Below are 24,935 nucleotides of genomic sequence, written 5' to 3' on the forward strand. Positions count from 1 at the left end.
ACAGGTTCAATTTTCCGAAGAAAGGCGGTTCGCTTGGAATTATAACAAGATGGAAGTAAATTTTCCGGTTAATAAAGCAGCTTAGTAAGTATATGACGAGGATAACAAGTAAAAAAAAAGCTCATTTGGACGATGCACCGTAGAATGTTTTTATACACTTGGAGAAGTGAAAAGCTCGACATTGCAGAAAAAAGATATTTCTCTTTTCGTTTAGTAACAGAGTCGTGGAGAACAAGGTGCATTAGGATTGAAGGAGACTCGTGTGGCCTCGAGTGTGCATTAGAGGGTGATTGAAAAGAGGAAGGGGTTGCTACAGAGCTACAGAGTAGTATCACAAGAGAAGCTTGCTACACGACAAGGGTCGTAAAGTCATGACTACGTTTTTACATATATACACTTCACTTTTCTTGGCTTATATACACTTATATACACTCCTACATTACATATGTATTTATATATACTGGATTCGATGCAGCAACCTAAAAGTCCAATTCTCTATTATCCGTTTTGTATTTTTCACCTTTTATGGTTCACTTTTTTTTTTTTTTTTTTTTTTATAAAACTAACGATCTTGCAATCACATGGTGACTGCCGTGACTTGTAAAATATAAAAAAAAATTAAAATTGTGCTTTATTGAATAATGACTTTTGTTAAATTGCACTGTACTTTTTAAATATTGACCTTTTTAAAGATATAAGCTCATCCTGGTGTAACACTCATCAAGAGCTTTCATTTGAGTACCCACATGCATTTTCATATATTTTTCATATATATATATATATATATATATATATATATATATATATATATATATATATATATATATATATATATATAAAATATATAAATATATAAAAAATTGATGTGGGTACTCAAATGAAAGCTCTTGATGAGTGTAACACCAGGATGAACTTATATCTTTTAAAATGTCAATATTTCACAAGATAAAATGTAATTTCTTAATTATGTAATTAGAGATAGAGCATTTTTAGAAAAGAAAAGGCACAAATTCAAGTCAATACCTTTGTAATAACCCAAAATTTTTCTTATTCTCTTAATAATATAGTTTTTCACGAACTATTGCAATATTTAACATTTTTTGTTTTGTATTTGTTCAGTTGATTTAGGTAAAAAAAATTTTAATGTTTTTCTTTGATGAAAATCCGTTTACTTTTACTTAAAAGACAGTTTCTTAGATTTTAAAATAAATATTATAATCTGATGTGCCAATAAATGCTAAAACTAAAATAAAGAGATGAAAGAAATGCTAACGAAGTAAAGAGTTTTAAAGTGAATCGCCAAAGTGAGGGAATATTTTTCTCAGTTGTTTAATTTTTAATGATAAATTTACGATTCTCCAGTACTTTGCCTTAAAATTTAATATTATTTTTTATATTAGCTTTAAACAACTACTTATCTCATAAAAAATTTATTTACTGTTAGATTTAGCTACGTTACAGCTCAAATAAAATTTTATTTTACAATTATTTAATTTACTTTAAGGCCCTCCAGACGATACTAATTTTCTACGTGACTCAATCTTAAATTCGAGAAAAAAAAAAAAAATTTCCTATAAAATAATGAATAAAGATTGATGAAAAATAATAAAAGCAGATTAGAGCACAGTTCCTGATCACAATAAAAAATATTTAAAAGAAAATAAATTATTAAAAAAGTAAGGCTGAGGCCGAGACAAGGATATTAACGAAGGCTGTTTGTTAGAGCTTGAAAATAAGGGAGTATTTTCCCGCATATTGCCTTTTACCTCGCTGTGAATAGCTGTCTCGTGCTCGCTCTTCTTCTCGTATCCTCGTAATATTATCAAGAGGCGGTTAGATGGTTGTTTCAACCAAGAACTTTCAACTCCTTGAATTTGCGGTGGAAACAAAATGCGTCAGTTTTCATTGAGACTCCCTTGCGCTTCTATAATTATAATTTAATGTAATATTATGATAACATAATCTTTTAAATCTATACACGTTAATATTATTGCTTACATAATTTTTTCATACTCATCTTAAATTCATTCAAGATAAATTAGGAATTTTCCACTTGAAATGTCTACCGAGATTTGAATACTAATTACTTCATTAGGTATTTGCTGTTCTAAGAGAAATTTCTGCGAAAATTATCAATATTGACTTAGAAAAAATATTTAATATAAAATTCCATCAATTTTTCATTTTTTCTAAAAACTTTTACACCAATTTTTATTTAATTAATTTAATAGTTAATTAAAATAAAAAATTAATAGCAAAAAAGTTTTGTAAAAGACTAAAAGAAAATAATTTTATTCTATTATTTTATACTTTAAAAATTAACTCTCTAAAAGCGAGAAAATTTAGCGACCATGCGCCACTTTTCGGATAATTTGAAAACTAACTTTTATAAAAAAAATTATTTATGGGCGTATTAGTAAATTTTCTCATGGAAAGTAAACCAGTGAATAGTTTAATAATATTTTCAAATTTTTAGAACTTCAAAGTTTCGTTTGGTTTGAGTGAAAATTGTATTTAAAAAAAAAAAAAGAGAGAGAGAGAGAAAAGAGACATTGTCCATAATTACTACTCAGTGACCTTAATAAATTTTCCTTTATAAATTAATGACCAATATCTTGAAGCAGCATTATGTCTGTAACCTGTAACGACTGCCATAACTCATAATATCACTTAAGTTTTCATTTTCCTTTGAAAAATGACACAAATTCATAACAGTGGATCTTAAACACACGTTATGGCAGAGCCTTCATGCAGCCAGTTGTACACTCGAGTACATAAGACAAATGGGTTTCGCCCTCGTATTTGTATACGTCGACGTCTTGTAGATAAGAAAAGACTGAGACTGAGAGTGATAGTGATAGTTGATAGTGATACTACAGCATCCGACAACAATATAGTTCCTCGTTATACACGCGATATACTTCCCAAATTTGTTGTGTGTAAGTATTGTCAAAACACGCGGATATTATGTAAATTTTGGATAATATTGATGGCTTCCTTGCGCTCCTTTACTTTAGTTTCACAAACACCCGCGTAATAATATCTAAATTTCATGATGAACCTCAACTGAGGTACTCGTTCGAAATATGAGACTTTTTGAATAATTAACTAATGTCCTGATTTTAAATCGGCTTTAATTATTTACTTCAGCTAGTCATAATATCTAACTCCATTTTGTTAGCTTTTAGTAAATGTTTCATCAGCGTTTATTATTAGTATATTAATTTTGGTACTTAATTACTTCGGAGGTAATCTATTTTAATGCACAGGTAGACCATATATGTTTTCATGGAACATATTTCAGAAACGTTGGACAGTTTAAACCAACGGTAGGCATAATCCATTAAGGATTAAATTCAATCTCTCTTGTATCTAGTTTGCTGTTTTTCATCTACTCTGACCATTTATTACACATATGCTGCATAATTAATTTTGCTATTTTATTAGGTTAATTTGTGGTCCAGTTTTATTAGAAAAATTTTACGATCACGAAAATAAATTATGTAGGGAAAATTTACCAGAAAAAAAATGTTAAATTTACAATAATTGTTCTGTAAAAATGACATTATTGTAAGAAAAAAAATTATATAAAAATTTTGGCAATATTATTTTGTAAAATTTAAAAGCTGACATTTTTTTTTTTTTTAATTAAAAAATTTATTCTACATAAATTAATATTTTTTGCAATGCATAATTTATACATCGCTAGGTTTTTTTATGCTGGATTAAAATATCAATTTATTTTAAATATTACATCTTTTTAAACAACATATAGATAGTTTAAATTCTTGGATAGTGCTAAATTAACAAAAAAATGTTGAATATTTAACACCAAGTTCCATATCACGACTTGAATTCTCATAAGAATTTAAATAATTAAATTTTAGTAATATAAAAGATTTATTATTACAATAATATTCATTTTCACAATGAAATTATTTTCCGAGGATTTTATATCCTTTTTTTTTTTTCGCTGAAGTGAAATTATCTATTCATGAATCTCACATGTTTCCAACGAGACTCATTAAAAGCTCCGAGAGCTTTCATGACATCGTAACCTTGATATCACGTGTCTGTAACTGTCGCGTAAAATAATTCCATCGTTTGCTTGGTGAGCTTAAAAATAGACGAAATGAAATTTATTTTTCCTCAAAAAGAAAAGCAGCTAATTTTAATTTCTGAAAATTTAATTATTAAAAAAAAGAAATTAATTATTTGGCTGCAAACAAAATAGTAAAAAAAAAAGTAATCGACCCCGAAACGTCGAGAACTAAAGATAAAAAATCGAGCATTCAAAAATCGATCGGAGTTGCGCTCCATTCTGCGAAATTTACTATTTTCAAGCCGGAAATTAAAACATGGGCGTATATATAAAAGTAACTCTCGTTAACTTTAATTTAATAGAGCTAAAGCTTTAATTAGTCTGTATATAAAGATATATAGTATATTTTTTTTTTTATTTTTTTTTTTTTTATTGTAGGTCGTGACCGACAAATCTAGTTTTACTGAGTGAGGAAACAATGAAGAAGATCTCTTGAATAAACTTAATTAGTAGTCAGAGATAATTAGAGGCGCCCAAAGGCAAAGGTACTAAAGATATTTTACTCCGGACACAACAGATTCTGCAGAGTAGCTGAGAAAAAAACACAAATAAAACTATCTTAAATTTCGTCTTTCTTGTTTTCCTCTTTTTTTTTCTTTTGTACTCTTTTTTTGTAGAAAAAAACATTAAACTGATTCAAGAAAAAAATTTTTGGATTGATGCAAAAAATTTTTGCATCAAATTTATAGTCCATTCAAAATGCGAAAAATTTTTTGGTCCAAGAATTTTTATTTTATTAATTTCACCGTTAAAAAATCAACTTGATTTATTTATTTATTTATTTATTCAATTTTTATGCAAATAGCCGAATGACAAAAGTATAGAACGTAAATGGAATTGATTTAATTTAATTTAATTTTAATTAAATTCTATCGAATTATAAATGATTTTTTTTTCTACTTTTATTTTCTTTTTTCACCTAAATTGATGTAAACCTAATGTTTAAGCCGATTGGAGTTTGAATAAATAAATAAATAAATAATAAAGTACACTTATAACAATATTTTACTATTTTTTTTTATTTATTAATTTATTTAGATCATTACTTATTAGGACCATAATTATTAAAAAACATTTTTTATTCTTGAATCAAGCAGTAAATTTCTTTCACCAAATAAAATTAATTCAAATTAAAAAAGTTGTAATGCATAAAAATTACAAAATAATTTTTTAAATTAATAAATTTTCTTTAATCGAAAAAAAAAAAAGGATTTTTTAATTTAAAATTTTTTTTCTTAAATGAAGTAATTTTTTTCCCTGTCTTCATTAATTTTTTTGATGAACCACCGCGTAAACCTAACCAAAGCAGTTATAAAACTAATCCTATTTGCGACAATGCGCACGTCAAGACGTAAGCTATTGACATTCTCGAATACGAGTGCAGTTAATCGGCTTCGTTATGACATACAGAGAATTTAATGCATAGAGCTTCTCGGTAAAGACTTCTTTATAATTACAATTACTAAGTCTAATATTAATTATAATTATAATAATAAATGCCAGCTAATTAAGAGATGACATGATATAATAAAACAGATATGTTTCATTTCAACGAGTATGATTGCCCGGTAATAACTAATAATTCATAATTACGGATCATAAAGGATAACATGCGATTAGTAGAACAGTTAACTCATTAAATTTGCCTCGAATCATTCATAACTCCTTTCATTCGACGGGTGATAAATTTAAGTCCCAGCAATGTTATTTTAAATTACTCAATAAGTACTCAAGTATTCAACGGAATATTCCGGAGAAATCTGCTGCTGCAGACAACAAAGAGATTGTTTAAATCATCGAGAATTGAGTCAAGTTAGAATGGTCCAGGTTCGATTTTTCGAACAGTGATTTATCGGTCGGCTTATGTAACTTTCAGAAGCCAGTGTAACGAATCTAGAAGAATTTGAATATAAATGTGACTATTAAAAAGTATTAGTACGAAATAAATGCTCGGTTCTTTTGTTTTAATGACGCGGTTCAGAGTTATAATCAGTCTGGATCTGACGTTAAAATTTACTGTACGTCTCTCTGTGCTGGCGGTTCAATAAACGTTTATATTATTTGCTTCATAAAAAATGGCTTGTAGTAAAAAAAAAAAAAAAAAAAAAAAAAAAAATTCTTTAATTTATATTTAAAATAATTTATTTCAATTTAATATGAAATTTTAAATAAAAATTATTATTCAATAAAAATTAAATTGTTATTTAAAAAAAAAAATTTATTTAATATCCTTTTAAAAATAAAAATTTTGCATTAAATTTTAATTACAAAAATACTCAACCACTGAACAATAAAATTTACCCAGCAAGACAATTGAAAAAGCGTTTGAAATAAATAAAAAAAAATATTGTTGTATCAGTAAGATAAATTAGATGTTATTAATCTGCAAAAAAAAGACAATGAAAAAATAAAGTAGTAGTAATGTAAAGAGTTAAATGTAAAAAGCTCTTGCATTACTCTCAAGTGCAATACTTCAGAAGCGGTTCTCGAGTTGTTTATCTTGCAACTTGTCACCAATAAGGTCTCGAGATCTCAACCAAATCTTCGAGATTTTTCATTTAGTTTTTTTCCGTCGACCAGACGCCAAATCCAGCTTTGCTTATAAATTTGTCATCATTAATTTGGCGTAAACCGAGAAATAATGTCCTAAATTTATTAGAATTTTATTAAGAAAAAAGCTCGATTAATCTTTCGGGTGAAACTTATTTTATTATTATTTTAATTTAAAAATTTTATTATTGGTTATAAACGTCGGAAGGATTCTTGTCAAGCAATATACAGCACCGGAGACCTTTTCCGACGTATCAGTTAAGTACAGAAAGAACAATCGTTTAGTAAAGTGCAGTTTTAATCTATTCGTATAATTAGTCTAGTGTGACTCGTTTGCAATAACCTGCATTACAAAGTTTCCCTCGTTTTCCAAGTATGTCACGCAGTTCTCGAGGGAGATGCATGCGATAAACTCCTCGACGATACAATTTACAAAGCCTCCTCGAGAATATTAATCATAAACTTTGAGTAGTCGCACTGGAAAACTTGAACGATTAAATTCTTGCTTAAAAAATAAATTTTATATTTATCCCGATCCACATGTATCAATAACGCCGAATTAATTAAAATGTAAATTTAGTCAGCAGGCTATTCATAATAAAACCGTTAATCTCGTTTAGAGATAAAGCACCTCGTAAATTCCGATTCCAAGATTCGTGATCTGGCGAGTATATGAGACACAAACTTTACTTGAGCTCTGGGCTGGGCCTACACGTCCCCATTAATATAATATAATATAATATCAAGCCTTTTTATTTTATAAACGCCCTAAAAATTTTATTATCTTGCACTTCTGATCGACGGCGCACAAACTCCAAGAAGATGATTTACACCAAGGAGGATAAAACGTGTTTTACGATTAAAACCACCCCACTGTCGACGCTCCAAGAAATTTATATTAAATATAATAACAATTTCGTTTTTTTTTAATTCTGCCTAGAATTTATTCATGAATATGAATGCAAATTTTTTTCACCGATCAATCACAAACTTTAATAAAATTGCTTATGAAAAAGTTTCGGTGATGAGATGACATGCATAGAAAGCGAATGAATAAAAAATATTATGTATACTATAATGTTGTAGGTGTAAAGTTTACTCGCGATCTATAGAACGCCAAAGTTCTTATCATGTTTTTCGCCCAATCGCACGCTGGATTGCCATTAAAAGTTTAAGCAGATTCGAGAATCAGATTGTAAATGAGAAAAACTTTTATAAAATCTTCATTTCTCATTTTCATTACCCTTACTTTTCCTTTTCTCATTTTAAATTCTTTCGTTTCATTTTTGGGGAGCTTAAGACTTGGAGCTTTCTTGTCTACAAAATTAATAAAATTTATTTGAAAGCTCAAATGGGATTTCATTTCTTAGAGATACCAAAAACTTGTTGATTTATTGAAAATAAGTGTGATTGTCAAATTTTATTGAGTCAATAAAAAAAAATATGTGATTTTTTATCTAATAAAATAATTAAAGATTAGTTAAAAAGCTCTTAAATTAATTTTACAGAAATTTTATAAATTATTTCATTTAGAAATTATTAAAAAAATCAGTAATATTTTTTACATCAGCAATTTTTATAACTTTAATTTTAATCTTGAATAACTTTTGAAAAATTGAATTTATTGAAAAATCATAAGAGACCTTTTTTTTAGAGCATTTAATTTCTTTCCAAAATATATATTATATTTTTCAGTATATTTATTGGAAAATAAGATATAAAATTCCAAAGGTTAAAAAAATTTTTTTTCAAATTTTTTTAATTGAAATTAAAAATTATTTATTAAGTTTAAAAATTATTTAAAAAAAAATTGTCAATTTTTTTTAAAAGCTCTAAAATAACCGTATGATATATGAAAGAAATTTTTCAAAAATTCAAATGCAAAAATAAAATTTTTATAATAAAATCTAAAAAATAAATTTATTCAAAGATGGGTTCCGCATTTGTAGTTAAATGTCTCTATTCAGTCAGTGACATTAATTCTGTAAATTTGTTAAATTAAAATACTTAAACATCGGCTCTTGTAAATGTTTTGAGAGGCTCACTCGAATACGAAGTTAGTATAGGACTACTCGGAAAAGATTTATCGCGCTTACTAACAAGCCCGTATCTAGTCTCCGTGGCTTTTACTTTCTTATTTTTATCACTCGACTAATATGTGTACATAATCTGCTACGAAAGAAAGAATAATAAATATCGCGGGCCTGAAAAAACAATTAAGATATTCCTGTGTAATTTATAACTTATCTTCAGCTCGTAAATTCAACAGCCAAGAATCAGAGTTAGATTCAATTCGATGAATTATTCTGACAGCGTCATCAATTCATAATATTATTTATTTTATTTTTTTTTTTTTTTTATTTATAAACAAGTACGATAAATTTATTTTTTTACTTTTTGTTCCAGCGAGTGCAAATGGCCCATGCGTTGAGGCGCATTTCATACGCGACTTGTGAATTACAGCACGCGCAATTCAGTTTTCTTGCGCGAGAACCGAGAGCTCATTTCACGATACAGTATTGTCATTCTTTCATCACTGAATCACCCGAACAGGTAAGAAAAATCAGAAAAAAAATTTTTTATTCAACTTTTTTCCCTCAAAAAAAAAAAAAATAAATTTTTTTTAATTAAAATTTTGTTTGCAAAAAAAATTTTCTGCCTTTAAATCCAAAATTTTTATAAAAAATAACACAAAATTTAATTTTTTTAAACTAATTAACCATCAAAAGAAAATGAAGTTTTTGCATAAAAATTTTTCGTACCCCCGCCGATAAAAAAATTATTGAAAAAATTTTTTTATTTTAATTTTAAGATGACAAAATAAAAAATAAATTGTTTGAAATATTTTGTACTAAAGAAAATAAGTTAAATAAATTTTTTCTTTAAAAAATTTTATTGAAAATGATCGATTAAAAATAAGCAGCGATCGATAATCGATAGATCATTTGCAGCCGCCGGATATCTTAATTTCTTCCTTACCATTTACCGAAAGGTCTCTACTTTCACCAATATCAAATAAATTTACACACATATTCATTTTGGAAATTAATTTAATTATAAATTAATTAAATAAATGAATATACAATAGGGTCACACATCTGGCTGACTATAATCTTGTATAATCACTCAAAATGATAATATTTTTTTCCTGAATAGTAATTGGGCTTAAACATCTGTACAGAGGTTAATATTAATTGCCGAGAGAGTGACATATGACGGAATGTCTGTTCCAGAACGTTAAACGTCTCGTAGCACATGCATAAATAGTGATTATGCAAACTAATGCAAGTCACAAGCATAAATGTACCACTCACCCGATTAAACTATCGCTGGAAATTATTCTTTATAAACATAATAACTATTACATTACCATTTAAGTCTCTTTTTAAGTAAAACTTTCCGGAAAAGTTATTTATTGCTTCACACAAATCAATAAAATAAAAAAAAAATCAATAGATCGATTATTTAAAAAGAACATTGTGAAAAATTACTAATTATAATTTTTATCGCTGATTAATAAGTGCTAAGTTTTTTTTTACTTATTTTCGGACTCTTTCTCTCCAGCGGGTTTAATTAATATCCGGTATAATGTACAGAATGGCTAATGGTGTGATATTATTGCACCTCATTAGCATTGTTATTGCCAGCACCTGCAGCAATAGACGAAACACTTGAATTAATTCGTCATTCTGCTTAAACACTCCAGTAATTGGAAATTTCTAATTGTCTATTTCTAAATTCGTATCATGTAAGAAATTTTATCACTTGTGACTGCAATCTTCCTTAAATTAATAAAATTATATCAAAATTTAATTATAAGGAACTCGAGTAAGAATTTTGCAATAAAATTTATTTTTTTATTTTTTTTTTTAAATTTAAGTAGCTGAAGAAAATAATTACAGGCCATAAAATTCTAGTTTTTTTGTTAATATTATTGTATCTAAACTTTAATAACCATAATAAAAATAATAATGATGATGATACACTCGAGTTTACAAATAAGGCCGCAAGTATGACGGGACAAAAAATAATTCCTTTGACAGTTATTTTTATTCGAGGGAACCGGAGACAAAATAAAATATTAAAAAATTTTTAAACAGAAGATGAAGATTCAGAAGCAGATATACTCAAGAATCGTCAAACGATTCGAACTTTTTTCACCCCGATTGTCGGTATCACAAAACCAGAAGTTTGAGGACCAGTTGTTGTAAAATTACAACCGGTCATTGACATTTTTCCATTTAAAATTTTCATTTTTTTGAATATAAAAATTCATAAGCTTTAATTTTTATCTTTGACTAATTTTTCTGTTAAATCAACACAAAAAAGTGCTAAATATATAACATAAAAATTTATAACACAAAATTAATATCTACATAAATAAATAAAATAAATTAATTAATTATTTATTTAAATTTCACTAAAAAATTAATTAAATAAAATGAGATCGGAGATCGGTAATGGTCTCACGACTAAGTTGTTGTTTTGGGAAAATTATTACAGCGAAATTAATCCGAATTGTATGAAGAAAATTCATCGTTATATCAAGCAGAGATTTACTCAACATACATCCCGGTGATACCAGCAAAAACTCGAAGTTAGTTCCACATCTGGTGCAATTTTTTGCGTCTCCGGAACTCACATATAGAGTTAAAACAACTAATCCATTTAAATTAAATTAAATTAATAAAAAAAAAAAAAAAAAATGATTTTATAATTTTAATGTCATAAATGTGTTTTTTCGACGAGGGATTTAAAAAAGATTGTACCTGAAGAATAGATATTATAGATATTAGCTGGTGCAATTTATGAAAAATGAAGACACAATATAATATTTTAGGTTGTCTGTATTTATGTACGTATATTATAGACTGTGAGGTTATATTGTCGACATTTATTCCTCATAGACGTATATATCTTATCCTATATCCAGGAAAATATAAAATAGATTCTTGCATGCATCGTCTACAGACATGGATGGATTTCCTTTGAAGAGATTTTAAATTGCTCTTATTTTCTATAACGCATGCATGACAACTTTTATTTTTTTCATTTTTCATTTCATTTCTTTTTACCTTTTCCCATTTTATATAAATTTCATCTGGCTTTATATACTTCCTCAAAGACTTTTTTTATCATAAACTCGTTTGCTTTAAAAAATTATTTCACATTTCGGCGTAATACACATTTTATCTTTTTATTTCAAAAATTAAACCGCACAGTTTTTAAACTTAATGCTAAAATAATTGCAAAAAATTTTAACTTCTGAAGAAACAAATGGCGTTGAAGCCTGTTCCCTTATTTGCCGGTCTTTTTTGCATTAACCATTTCCAATGACTCACGGGAGACATTATAAACTTCAATAACGATTCTTCAAAGTCTTTCTTCGGTGAACCTCAATAAGTTTACTCCTCTCAATTTTTATTTCTCCACTAGCCACTCTCTATAAATTATTTTATCGATTTAGTTTGTTTAAAAATTATAAAACTTTTGCAATCTACCACCGAGCGTGAGTTATTGGAGCTTAATAGGCGTGCTCGCTATATAATTCACATCAGCGGTAACAACAAATCCCGAGCCGAGCATCCGATGAAAAAAAATCCTTCTATCATGCTTATGATGATTGTACTAAGAATTCCGATGATTTTTATTAAAATACGCAGGTGCAAAGGAGCAAGAAAAACGAATTGCCGTGTCTGAAGAAAGACTCGCTGTTTTGATGTTCTACTTCTATATTTGATTTTATTTAAATTCATAGTAACATTCTCGTTATTTGTTGTTATTATTATTATTATTATTGTCATTAATGTTTTAAAAAGGAAAATATTTATCTATTTTTTTTTTTTTTTTTTTTTCAAGGGAAAAAATATATTTCTCAGAAATGTTCAATGTCAGAGGTTTATAAGTTTGTCTTTAGAAAAAAATTTCTAACTGTAAAAAAATGGTACTTTTGTCGAACCTTGAATCTCGGAAATTACTACTTAGGGTCGACAGAAAACAGAAGTAAATAAAAATTTAGTTCATCAATTACTATCATCAATATTTTACTGAATGACAAAAGGTGAAATAAATTCTGAAAAAAAAAAAATTACATTTATATTAAGACACAAGCTTGTATCTTGTGAAATATTGACAATTTTAAAGATATAAGCTCATCCCGATGTTACACTCATCAGGATCTTTCATTTAAGTACCCACATCATTTTTTTCATATATTTATATTTATTATATATATGTATATATGAAAAATATATAAAAATGCATGTGGGTATTCAAATGAAAGCTCTTGATGAGTGTAACATCGAGATGAGTTTATATCTTTAAAAATGTCAACATTTAATAATTTTTATTGTTCGAAATTTTTTCTCCTAAATTAAAAGAATTTTTTTTTTAAATAAAATATTAAAAAATAAATTTTTAAAATTCGTACATTTAATTTTTCATAATAATAACTCCAGCAAAAAATACAAAGTAAAAAAAGAAATATGTGTAGTAAAAGCTCGAGTGAAAAAGAACGTGATAATTTTTGCTTGGATGGACCTCGAAGAAAATTTTCCAGTAGTTTGTCTCGAATTTTCAGATGATGATATCTATAAATTTTTTGTCTTATTTTGAAAATAACAAAATAAAAAAGTCGGTGGTCTTACCAAATCGATGCCCGCGGCACGGAAACCTTCTTCGGCCTGAAACTTACAAAGGGACCTTGAAGAAAATACGAGAACTACTGAAACTAGTAGCATAAAGGAAAGAGAGAGCAGAGTTTGCACTTGGAAGTTTATGGGTCTTTTCTTCCTCTTCCTTTTCCTCTTCCTTTTCCTCTATTTTTATTTTCTCCACCCTAGTGCTGGAACTCGTCTTTCTTAGCTGGGCGTCCAGAGTGGAGCTAGCCGATCGTTTTATATTGTGATTAGAAGGAGAATAAAAATCCAAGTCGTTCGTGCATTTAGTCAATCTTTCCAGTAGCAACTTTCTCAGATTAAAGTTTCAACTACTCACTAGTGAATTTAGTGATTCGCACGAGTTACCCTCTAGTATAACCTTTTTATTCAACCACTTTCGTTTTTACTTTAATTTTGTTTTAAATAAACTCCTTTTTCACGGGCTATTAGACCCCGGCACTTATGTTCATTTTCATTTTATTAAATATCTTCTTCTTAATTTTCTTTTTTTTTCCTTTTACTCTTCTAAGCAACCGTGAAAAACCTAGTGAACTATTTTTAGCTCTAGGAAGTCCGAAATAAATGTGATAAAAGATGAAAAGGATCTGGTTTAAGAGACAAAAGTAAGAAAAGGAACAAGATTGACGTGTCCATCCGGAGCTCGTTTAATTAAGTGCGTCACAGTAGCACAAGCGTTAAGAAATTCCGAGAAAACTCAAAGGTACGAGTAAGGAGTGTGTAATGACCCGACTTATTTTATCCCAAGTCGTAGATTAGACTCTACTAAGCTCACAATTTTTCTTTCAAGCATTTTGCTACCGTGTGACCTAAATATTTTTTAAGAATTTTTTTTTTTTTATTTTTAAAATTTAATGACTTTCTATCGTTAAACACAATTCAATTTTTTGCTCCATAATTTTAAAAAAAATTTAAATAATTAAATACAAATTTATTTTTCCATAAATTTTCTCTTATGAATTATAAATATCCTCATTATAATTTTTTACAGACAATTAATTGCTGAAAAAATATAATTAGCTGTATTGACTTTAAGCACTCGAGGTCAGCATTTATCTCACCTTCTCCTTGATAGAATAATTCTATAAAATTATCCAATTATTCTCCAATATGGTATAGAAGCTTTTCAATAACCCTAAAAAAAAAAAAAAAAAAAAAAAAAAAAATAGACAATTTTTTCCTGCAATACAAACAACTCACATTTTAAACGGTAATTATCTTTAATAGCCCTTAAATATATAATTTTATGATAATATTAACATAATGCAAATAAAGGATAAAATAAAGTAGCAAGAAGATTTATTAGAAGTTAATTTTTCCTTCAATACACGGTTTATTGTTATCATTATCGTACATTACAGTATCAGTATCACACACGCCATGCTGTGCTCCATTGTGCGGTTAAAAAAAGAGCAACATATTATATTGTATATCCCGATAAACCTTGAAGACATGAATATACCTTTTTCTACTCCCTTCATTTGATACAAGCCTTTATCCTTAAATCTCCGATCGTTACGCAAAACGGAGAGAATCACGACAGGAACCTGGCTCGTTTCCGTTTACGATCGATACACCACCATAATATAATGCTAGTCGGATAATAATCGAGGCAAAGCAGAAGTAGATAAGTCGCGCAACCGCATGGGTAATGACACATACCCTCTGGCCAGATCTTTACCTTTACCTTTACTTATGACTACGACTTTAAAAAAAAAAAAATAAAAAATTGAAAATTTTTCTTACGATGTAATACACTGAGGGTAAAAGAGATATAGGTATATTTAATAGGATCGCTCCTAGAATAGAAATATAAATGAAGAAGAATATCTAAGCCGATTTAAGATTGAGAAGATCTGAGAGAACGGCACGAATTTATATTGGTACCAATAGTCGTACGACGATTCTACCGTCTCAAGTTCGCGCGGAATGAGGCTGACCTTGGCATTCTCATCCAGATAATAATGACTTGGCTGTATAGAAAAACGGTAAGCTCGAAAATCGTTAAAAAACACCCGGAGATAACAATGAAAGAAACAAATTTACCGTGTCATTTTTATTCGACATGCTTTTTATTTTTATCTCAACATTGTATTTGTTCATCTTCATCCAAATTCTTTCGATAGTATTCTGGATTTTTTATTTTATTTAGTTACACATTTTTACAATTTCAAAAAAATTATTATCTAGATACATTAAAATTTTTAGTAAATTAAAATTTTTGTATTTAATTACGCATGTCAAAAGTTAACAGATAAAATTTAGTTAATTCAAGAATAGAAATTTTGAATTTATTTTAAAGATTTGCTTAATTTTAAATTAAATAGAAATTTTTTAAAACTAAAATTAAATTATTTTTAATTTTATTTTTTGGCTCAAAAAAAAATTTTTTTATTAAAATTAATTTTTTTAGGAATAAAAATATAAAAAAAAATTCTGTAATAAAAAAGATAAATTAAATCAAGTATAAAAAATTTAATCTTGTAAATTTTATATTTTTGACTTAATATTTATTTTCTTAATAATTAATAATTAATAAAAAACAATTTTAATTAATAAATTTCTATTGTCAATAAATAATTCGTCCAAAAACAAACATTTTATCTTGTGATACTTTTGATAAAGTCATTGGAAGCATAAACAAAGCTGTACAAAGTATTACAAAGATTAAAGCGGAGATATCGGATCGTCGAGCCCTGGAGAATTCCCTCGGACAGTATACAATTCGATAACGCACTCTGGAGGATGTATTCGAGTCAGAGCATCGTATAAAATAGCGTCCAAGTGACCAAGGAAGAAGAAAGGCTTATATTATGTGTCTATATACATAGAAGGATCCTCGAGGAGGAACAAAACAGCAATAAGAATAAGAATAGGTGGAGGTGGAGGACAAAAGACCGTTACCGAGGAAGGGTGCGATTCGAGTCGCGTGGAGGCGTGTGGACTATGCGAGGCATCCAACCTCAGGCGTTTTTCAGCAACCTTTTATTATTAAAGAACCATCTTATCCTTCTGTCTGCCCCTTAAATTAATTTTGCTCTTATTTTATTTTAATATTCCAGTCAATAATAATTCCCAGCTCATCAATGATGATCGAATTGTCATTAAACCGGCACTTACGGGTGGCGCAAGCCTCATTGAAACTTCAATGTCCCAATCTGCATAACCGATTACTTACAGAATTATCTCTTAATCCGAGCCGACCGCAAGGATTTATTTACGCATTACACGAGTAATGGCCCAGCCAATCCAAGTGGCAAGATCTTCTTTGCCACCTCAAAGTCCTTTTATTTTATTATTTAATTTTGTTGCCATGTAAAATAACGAAGAAAGATCGACAGCGCACATAAAGAGTGAAAAAACTTTTTCATTATTTTTTTTTTCTACTTTCTCTTTTTATTTCTTCGTAACATCTATATCCTATTCTTCGAACCTCTTCACAAATCGGCGAACAATTAACCCGAGCATTATTTACGAGGCAAGTGCTCCCTGCAAGAAAGAAACTGTTAATTGAATTTTTTAGACAAGGATCATGTGTGTGTGTGTGTGTGTGTGTGTGTGTGTGTGTGTGTGTGTTAATAATTGTCCTCATGAGAAGTATAACATTTTAATTCAGGCTTAATAATTAACCAGATGTGTATTTTTTTTATTTATAATTAGTATTTATACGGAATAATTAGGCACTCATATGTGAATTAAAAAAATTACTTTCACGCTTAAAACAACGACAGGTGCCCCTTGCATGATATATCAACCCACCAATAACAGTTTTAGTGTTTTATAAGCAACAAAGATCTTCTACGTTTATATTTTGTACAATGTACGTGTATAAATATAATAAAAGAGGTTCGATGAGCCCGGAACCTATCTTGGTTAAAGATGACGCTCTGGAATTCGCACTAGGAGGGGGTCCAACCGTTCATTAACCTCTAAAAAATACTCAGCTAACTAATGAAATTTTTGCTCTCTTATTTATCATTCCCATGCTCATTGATCTGTGATTAATTATTGCTGTACTTTAACTCGTAGATTCAATTACTGAGTGTAAATTTGTACGTCAATTATTGAGTTGTACTGGTTAAAAATTGGTTTGGTAAATGATTTAACTAAAAAATAATGACAGTTAGACTTTTTAAGCGAGTGAAAAAAAAAAAAAAATATGTATATTTTAGAAATTAACTCTCTGGTAGGGAGACGATTTCGCGGCCATTTGCTCATCTGGCGGAGAATTCTAAAACTAAGTTTGGTCAAAAAATTATATATGACCGTATTAGGCGATAAAAAAAATTTTTTTATCTGTAATTTGATTAAAAATTAAATTGTGAAATAATTATGAACAAGTACCGAAAAATTTATGTCAATAATTTATTTCAAAATGTTAAAAAATCGTTCACTTAATAATTAATTAGAAACTCTGCAATTTTCAGTGACATTAAGTACTATTACGTTGTCGCTATTTATTATTCACTGGGAAATGCTCTGGTGGCCGACTTAGCAACAAACTTTAAGGAGCATTAGCCCTTGTTATTTTTCTTTCCATTTTCCCTTGTTTTTTTAATCAGATGCCCTAGTTTCAGTTACAACTTTACCCTAAAAATAAAATAATATTACCATTATTTTTTAATAAAAAAATTCTCCGGTATTTTAGCAAGCCAAAATAATCATTACAATCTCTACCAAGAATTTTATCACAAATCTAGACCGAAAGTGATGCAACTATCAAGATCACACTTTCCATTAAATCATCGGGCATTTCTCACAACAAAAATCAATGTCATTAAAAATAATGAATAAAATCCGTGATTTGAAAGGGATTGAAGCAATTAACGGGATCGCGATAGGTAAGGTCAAAGAAGGAGAGCCTCAAAGTAAAACTCGAAATGCAGGGATCGAAGTACATCACATATCACAACTAACATACAATACTTTGGAGTACAGAGTGAGTACGAGGTGGCATTCGCCAGCTGCCGCCTTGCCGGGTACGGGTACATACGTACTTAATGCCTTCTGCGAGCAAGAAAATAGGTCCGTACCCACACCACAGCCCATACAATCTCCGTCTGTATTTTAAAACTTATAAACAAGTATTAGTGAGAGAGCGAATGAGATGAGAGGCAGGCCGCGTGGCAGATCTGGTGGGGATTTGAGCCGTGTGGGCCGTTCGCTTTCTTAGTTGCCCTTCGCTTAGCTCATGTACTCTTTCCACTTCAGTCTTCAGTTAGCTTCAGTCCATCTACTCTTTCCTGTACTGTACTGTACAACTACACGCGGTTTATTCCACTGCTTTCAGTTCGGTTCGAATTTAGTGACTCCTTTTGTAAAATTTTAATTTAATTACTTAAAAATCGATAAAAAAAATTAATTACTTTATTTAAAACCAATTATTTCAATTGTAAACCCGCGAATCGCATTCCAGCAACGATTACCAAGTTCAACAGCTTTCTAGTGATCAATTGTTGAATCGATGCGGATGTAGAGTACGAGCATCAAGTCCTGAGTGAAACTCTGAGTGAGATGTCCGGAAAAATATTTTTTATGTTCAGTGAATAATTTATTATGAGTGAATTTGTTTTTAAAAATTGTGAAAAAATTTTTTTTTTAATCTAAAGTTTAGTTTCAAGTTTAAAAAATAGCAGCTACTCGGATAGCAGCAATTTAGATCTTATTTTGGTATGAGGAGACTGATACGCAGGCGCAGAAGCCTGACAGCATTAACGGCGATTATGGGACGTCTCGGGAAGTCAACCCAAGGAACAACAAAACCTATTTTTCGCGTTCATTATCGCAAACTCGTCGACGAGTACTCACAGCATCAGGAGCAACTTAAATTCATGCCGGCGCTACCGGATTACATGTCCTACTGCTGCTGCCGATGCGGACACATGCAGAAGCTTGAAGTAAGACGCGACGATTATATTTATTTTACTACTTACTTGTATTATGAGTTTAGTTTGTAATGATAAACAGTTTAGGAGGGATATCAGCGATGCTAAAGCCTTTCATGGTAATTGTATTGTCTTGCAGAGTCGTAAGGGGCTATAAAAATTTTATTAAAAAATTCTGGAGTGTTAGCGTTGGAATAATTTAATTTTTTAGTGGAAAGATTATTTATTTGATTAAAAAGAATAATTTTTTTGCTGAAAAATTTTTTAATTAAAAGTTGTCTGGGTTTTTTTTTCAATTTTTTGGTAAAAAAATTAATTTTATTTAATAAAAAAAAAATTTTTTAATCAAATAAAATTCAGAAAAAAAATTTTTTTTATTATCAAATTAATTTTTTTATCAGTTTAAGAAAAATTTAAAAAAAAATTCCATTTTTAAAATGTAAAAATGACAATTTTAAATAAATTATCATAAAATAAATTTTTATAGATTTAAAATGTACAAAATTTATAATTTGAAAAACCAAAAAATTTTCTCTTAAACCAAATTAATTTCTTTCAGTGCCCAAAAGAATATTTATCACCAAAAAATCTGAGTAACTTTATATAAAAATAGAACTTCAATGATATCTAGGTTATTCCGACCTTAAGAACCCTTCAAACAGATCGATTTCATCAAAGATATCTCTCGTGACATTACTTTTGTTTATTCACATTTACATGTAACTTTCTAAGGCTTAAAATATCTCAATCGATGGTAATCATTGAAATTCCATCAATAGTTTTCCTTTCTTCACCAAATTGACAATAAGAATTTGAATAAATCTGCAAAATACTCGAAAATCAGGTCAATCGATAGAGTTTTCGCTAGAACAGAGTAACAAGGACTTTCGCCGCTAGATGGCCTTCAATATTTATCGACACTTTCGTTTCTCGCATACGTACTCGTCATACATATAATTAGGTGCTTATAGAGAAAGCCGATTAGGACTTTCGAACAACTGCGACGATAAACTCCCCCGGGAAAGCCGGGCTGTCTGGGATTTGCCGAACCGAGTAAAGTCTTCTAAATTATTAGCCAATCACGTAATGAGCTCTGCCAGTGATCCGGCCAAAATCGAGGACTAAAATGATTTTTTTATTAATCCATCTCTTAAGCTCCTCATTTTTTGCTTCCTTTTTCTCGCCCAAGGATTTTTTAAAAAGAATTTTTATATTTTCAATGTCTGCACTCGGTACACCGTTCTTCCATTTCCTAAGGTTGTCGTCGACACATATAGAAAGAAAGGGATGGTATTTTCTTGAGCTTTAGCGGTTTTAACGTGACTTGAGGATAAAAATTCCATCGCTATAAAAGCCACCGGGATTTACGAGAAACGTGACAATTAATTGCTAACACCAAAATGGTAATTGAAAGAAAATACAGTGAACACACTGTGAGCAGCGAGAGTTGTCTTTAGCTTGATATCCTCCACGTGGCCTTGTCCCTTGTCTTCCCAGTACAAGTACCAAAGTACGAACCAGTTTGTTCTCTGTTAACGCTCACCAATTATCCATCTTCAGTTGTACTGCAAGAATAACAACAAGAAATAAGAACAAAGGGTGTAATACATGAAGAAAGCGCATCACTGGCTTAAGTTATTGTCTATCTGAGTTTATAATGCCCTTGTGAAAATTAAGTTGAGTTTTTGTGCAGTTAAAACTCAAATTGAGCTACTACTATCCTTAATAATGGTTTATTTTTTTTTATTAATTATTTATTTTATTTTTTAATTAATTTTATGACTACTAAACATTTAATTAAATTTTTAATTGGCAAAATAATTTATTCAACTGTTTAATTGAATTTATTAATGGAAAATTATTAAATTAAATTTTATGATGAAAAAAAAATAATTAAATTAGCAACCTTGCAGTCATTGTGTGACTATAAAAAAATTAAATTTTGCTTTATTAAATAATGACTTTTATTAAATTGCACTGTACTATCTTAACTATTGACTTTTTTAAAGTAAATTTATAAATATATATGAAAAATATATAAAAATGCATGTGGGTACTCAAATGAAAGCTCTTGATGAGTGTAACTTCAGGATGAGCTTATATCTTTAAAAATATCAATATACTGGCCACAAAATTTTGGTTATTCTCTTCCAATTGAATTTTTAGATAAAAAATTTCTAAATTTCTATTAAAAATTGATAAAAATGGTTTTTTATTAAAAATTGTCTACTTAATAAATTTCTCGCATAAAAAAAAAAAAAAAAAAAACAACCTAAGCCATAAAATATTTTATCTAACCCGTGAAAATTTACTCAATCCCACAGATATTATTAAAATTTTTGGCACAGATGGTTTATAAATATATAAATAAATAAATATCTATGCAAAGCTGTATGTGAGTCACTATCTCGATCTGCAAAGGGATAGGACATTTAGAAATTCTTTAAATGGCAGCGCCAGAGAGTGAGGAGAAATGCATTCCTAGACAAATTCTTGGCTTAAGGCCATGCGAATTCAAGGAATCGACAGTCAAATCTTTAAATTTTATTTCAATGCCTCTGGCATTAGATCAGTGGAACGTCGACATCGACATCTTGCACCCAGCATCTCATTTCCCTAAAATTGGCTCTTTTGATATCTGAATTAATTCGAGGCTGAATGGCCTCGAAAAAGGAGGATCATTTAACCGAATTCCGGTTCCGGGTCTTGTCTAGTTCCTCGGAAACGAGACAGAGAGCAGACTCAAGCGAAATTAGTGCGGCTGAATAGAGGCTGGATAGAAGATTAAAAAATAATTAGAAACATTGATTAAAAAGCGAGTGGAGGACGGTGAAGGTATCTGTGTCATGCAGGCTTGCGTTAGAAAAAATAAAACTCGGGCTAAAAAGAGCATAGACATGGAAGAGCAAGAAGCGAGGGCTGAGGCTCAAGCAAAAGCTAAAGGATATAGATGCTATATATATTTACACCATACGGGTTTAGGTTAGGTAGGAGGCAAGAGAAGTTAAGTCGCAGGCATCTCGTGTACCACAACCAAGCGGTAAGGACCCAAGGAATGCGCTCGTCCGATCCCACGGCTTTTCCTTTCCCCTTCTCTCGGAGATTCAGCCGTTCTCCAGCCGTTAAGGCTTCTCCAAGAGTATGCTCCTCCAAGTAACCCAAGTGTACAGACTTCAGGCTTGCTCTTGGTATGCATCTATGCTCTCAGACCGCGGGACTGCAGAGGCTATCGTATCAAATTGTCCAATAAACAGGAGGTAGATCGTCTATGGATCTAGAAAGTTTTCCCCTGCTTTGGATTACTTTTGATCATTCATTAGGCTGAGGACCTTCTTGTTAATTTTAAAAAAATCTTAAAGAATTTTTTTAGATATTTTTGTTTCTTTAAGACATAACTAGCATTATGTGACTGCCATGACTTATAAACTAAATAAATAAAATTTATTAAAAATAAATTAAATAATGACTTGTTAAATTGCACTGTACTTTCTTAGATATTGACATTTTTAAAAATATAAGCTCATCCCGATGTTACATTCATCACGAGCTTTCATTTGAGTACCCATATGCATTTTTTATATATTTTTCATATATACATATATACATATATATAATAAATATAAATATATGAAAAAAATGATGTGGGTATTTAAATGAAAGATCTTGATGAGTTTATATCTTTAAAAATGTCTATAGTTTTCAAGATATAAGGCCATTTATTAATTATGTATCTAGAGATAGAGCATTTTCGAATGTAGCCTAATTATTTATCATAATAAATTGACTATTGAGGAGAATAATATGAAACTTTGAAAAGGCACAAATTCAAGTCAAGACCTTTACAATGACACTAAATTTCATTAAATTTATACAGGAAAAAAATTTAATTGTGAATTATTACTATAAAAAAATATATATATAAAATTATTTAATACCAAAACTTTTAATTAATTTCTGTAAATTTACAATTTTTGTTCTTACCATAATTTATTCCCGCGTTGTTTTGAGTAAAAAAATAAAATTCAAAAAAGCATGTTACTCTTGACATTTGTCTTAAACCTGACGAAGAAATTAATAAAATGTTACGGAACGAAGGGGAATTATGAAGACTCACCGGACGGAGTTTAATTGTGTGTTAATTAGTCAAGTCATAAAAGAACTTATGGTTAAGTCTATAAGGTTAAAGACAAGTATTACATAGTCCAACAGCAGACTAGCAGACAAACTATTGTAACTACTTAACTATTCTCACAAATACACACACACACACACACACACACATTTACGGTGTAAAGGTTAAATGAAGGGTCACAAGTTTCACCAGCTCCGTGTAAATACGATTTAGATAATACCCTGTGAAACGAGACCACCGGATTATCTTGGAAAACAGAAGTGTTAGTTATGAGCCGCTCAACCAACCTGAAAGTAACCCACGCGGATAAATATACATAGAAGCGCCGTCAAGTATTTTTATTCTACTAATTTCTCTTTTTAATTCCTTCGAAATTCTTCCGAGGTGATTTTTTATCGTAAATACCGGCGACATTTTTGTCGAACACGTAACATATCGGTATTTTATTTCACTGTGTAGTTTTTTTAAATTTATTTCATAATACAATTTAATAACCAAATAAATTAGATTTTAATTTTTATTTTTATCGAAAAATTTTTTGAATATTTAATTAAATTCTCACCAAGGGAATTTTTAGTAGAATTTTAATTTTTGTCACTTTTTTTAAGCTGCACCTGAAAATAATTTTCAAAAATTCTCACAATAATTTTAAATTTAAAAATGATAAATATAATTTTAATTTACATTGAAATTTTCCCAAAAAAGCTAAAAGTTTTTCCGTGTTTTCGGTATTGTGTATAACTCGGATGAGCGTGATGGAATTTTTACTTTGATGTCAATAGAGCAGAGCACGACCAGAGTGGTGAATAGAATAAAGTACGGTTTCATTGTTAGGAATTATTTGAGGTCCCTTAAATACGAAAGAGACAGCAAAATACGATTGAATAGTCAAACATAGTTATTCACAAACACAGAATAGAGTATATACATAATATAAACTCAAAGCCAAGAGAAGGGCCGTGAGTTACACCTGGTAGATCCTCAATAACGCATTAGTTCCTTTTGAAAATCCGATATAATACTCACTTGAACTCCAGACAGAGTTTTCAGTTCCTCTGTCATTGAGATTCCGTAAATAGCAAAGTATAGGCGCACAGGTATGCTGCTGCGTATAATAATAAATACGGTGGACAATTTGATAACTTTTTAGAATTGCGGATAAAAAGAGCGAATACGAGGGTATAGCATAATTGGCACCACCCGTGGGTCAGATCAATGTCGAACGGCATCGGTTTCCATTACCCGTCTCCATTTATATTATTTTGCTGTTCCATTCTATTTCCTTTTGATGGTGTATTGTTATTGTTGCTTTGGCGAATTCGTTCCAAGTCTCTTCAAGACTCTTGCTATACAACTAAATAAAGAATAATGGATTTAACTTGAGGACGTGTATTATGACTAAAACATTTTTTCATATTATTTTTCTGGTTTGATCTCTCCAACACATCATCCGTAAATTCGTTCATTGTGCTCCGATCTGACATACTGAGAAAATGGACAAGAGTGTCCTTCTCTATTGTCGCGTGGCTCATCGATACTGCTCTCGGTCTTGAGAATACTTATTCGTATTGTATTCGTTTGACTGGGGG

The 24,935-nt window shown here is 29.5% G+C and overlaps 1 protein-coding gene across 7 annotated transcripts in view; it reads left to right on the forward strand.

Annotated features, from left to right (window-relative positions):
• The window catches only part of LOC141529423 (EGFR adapter protein), a 122,670-nt gene that overhangs the window by 64,043 nt on the left and 33,692 nt on the right, over nt 1-24,935 (forward strand). For 6 of the 7 annotated variants that reach the window (XR_012479592.1, XM_074245929.1, XM_074245928.1 and 3 more), the window contains one exon: nt 9,059-9,205. Coding sequence is in view for 6 of the 7 variants with exons in the window: in XM_074245929.1 (XP_074102030.1) it covers nt 9,059-9,205 (147 nt within the window). In the remaining variant the exon portion in view is untranslated. Of the gene's footprint in view, nt 1-9,058; nt 9,206-18,531; nt 19,227-24,935 lie in introns of those variants that run through there. The other variant, XM_074245930.1, reaches the window with a different exon arrangement.

The sequence above is a fragment of the Cotesia typhae genome, unplaced genomic scaffold (assembly GCF_013202065.1).
Source record: "Cotesia typhae breed Kobodo isofemale line unplaced genomic scaffold, CoteBio_Ctyphae contig_48, whole genome shotgun sequence".
NCBI classification, from domain to species: domain Eukaryota; kingdom Metazoa; phylum Arthropoda; class Insecta; order Hymenoptera; family Braconidae; genus Cotesia; species Cotesia typhae.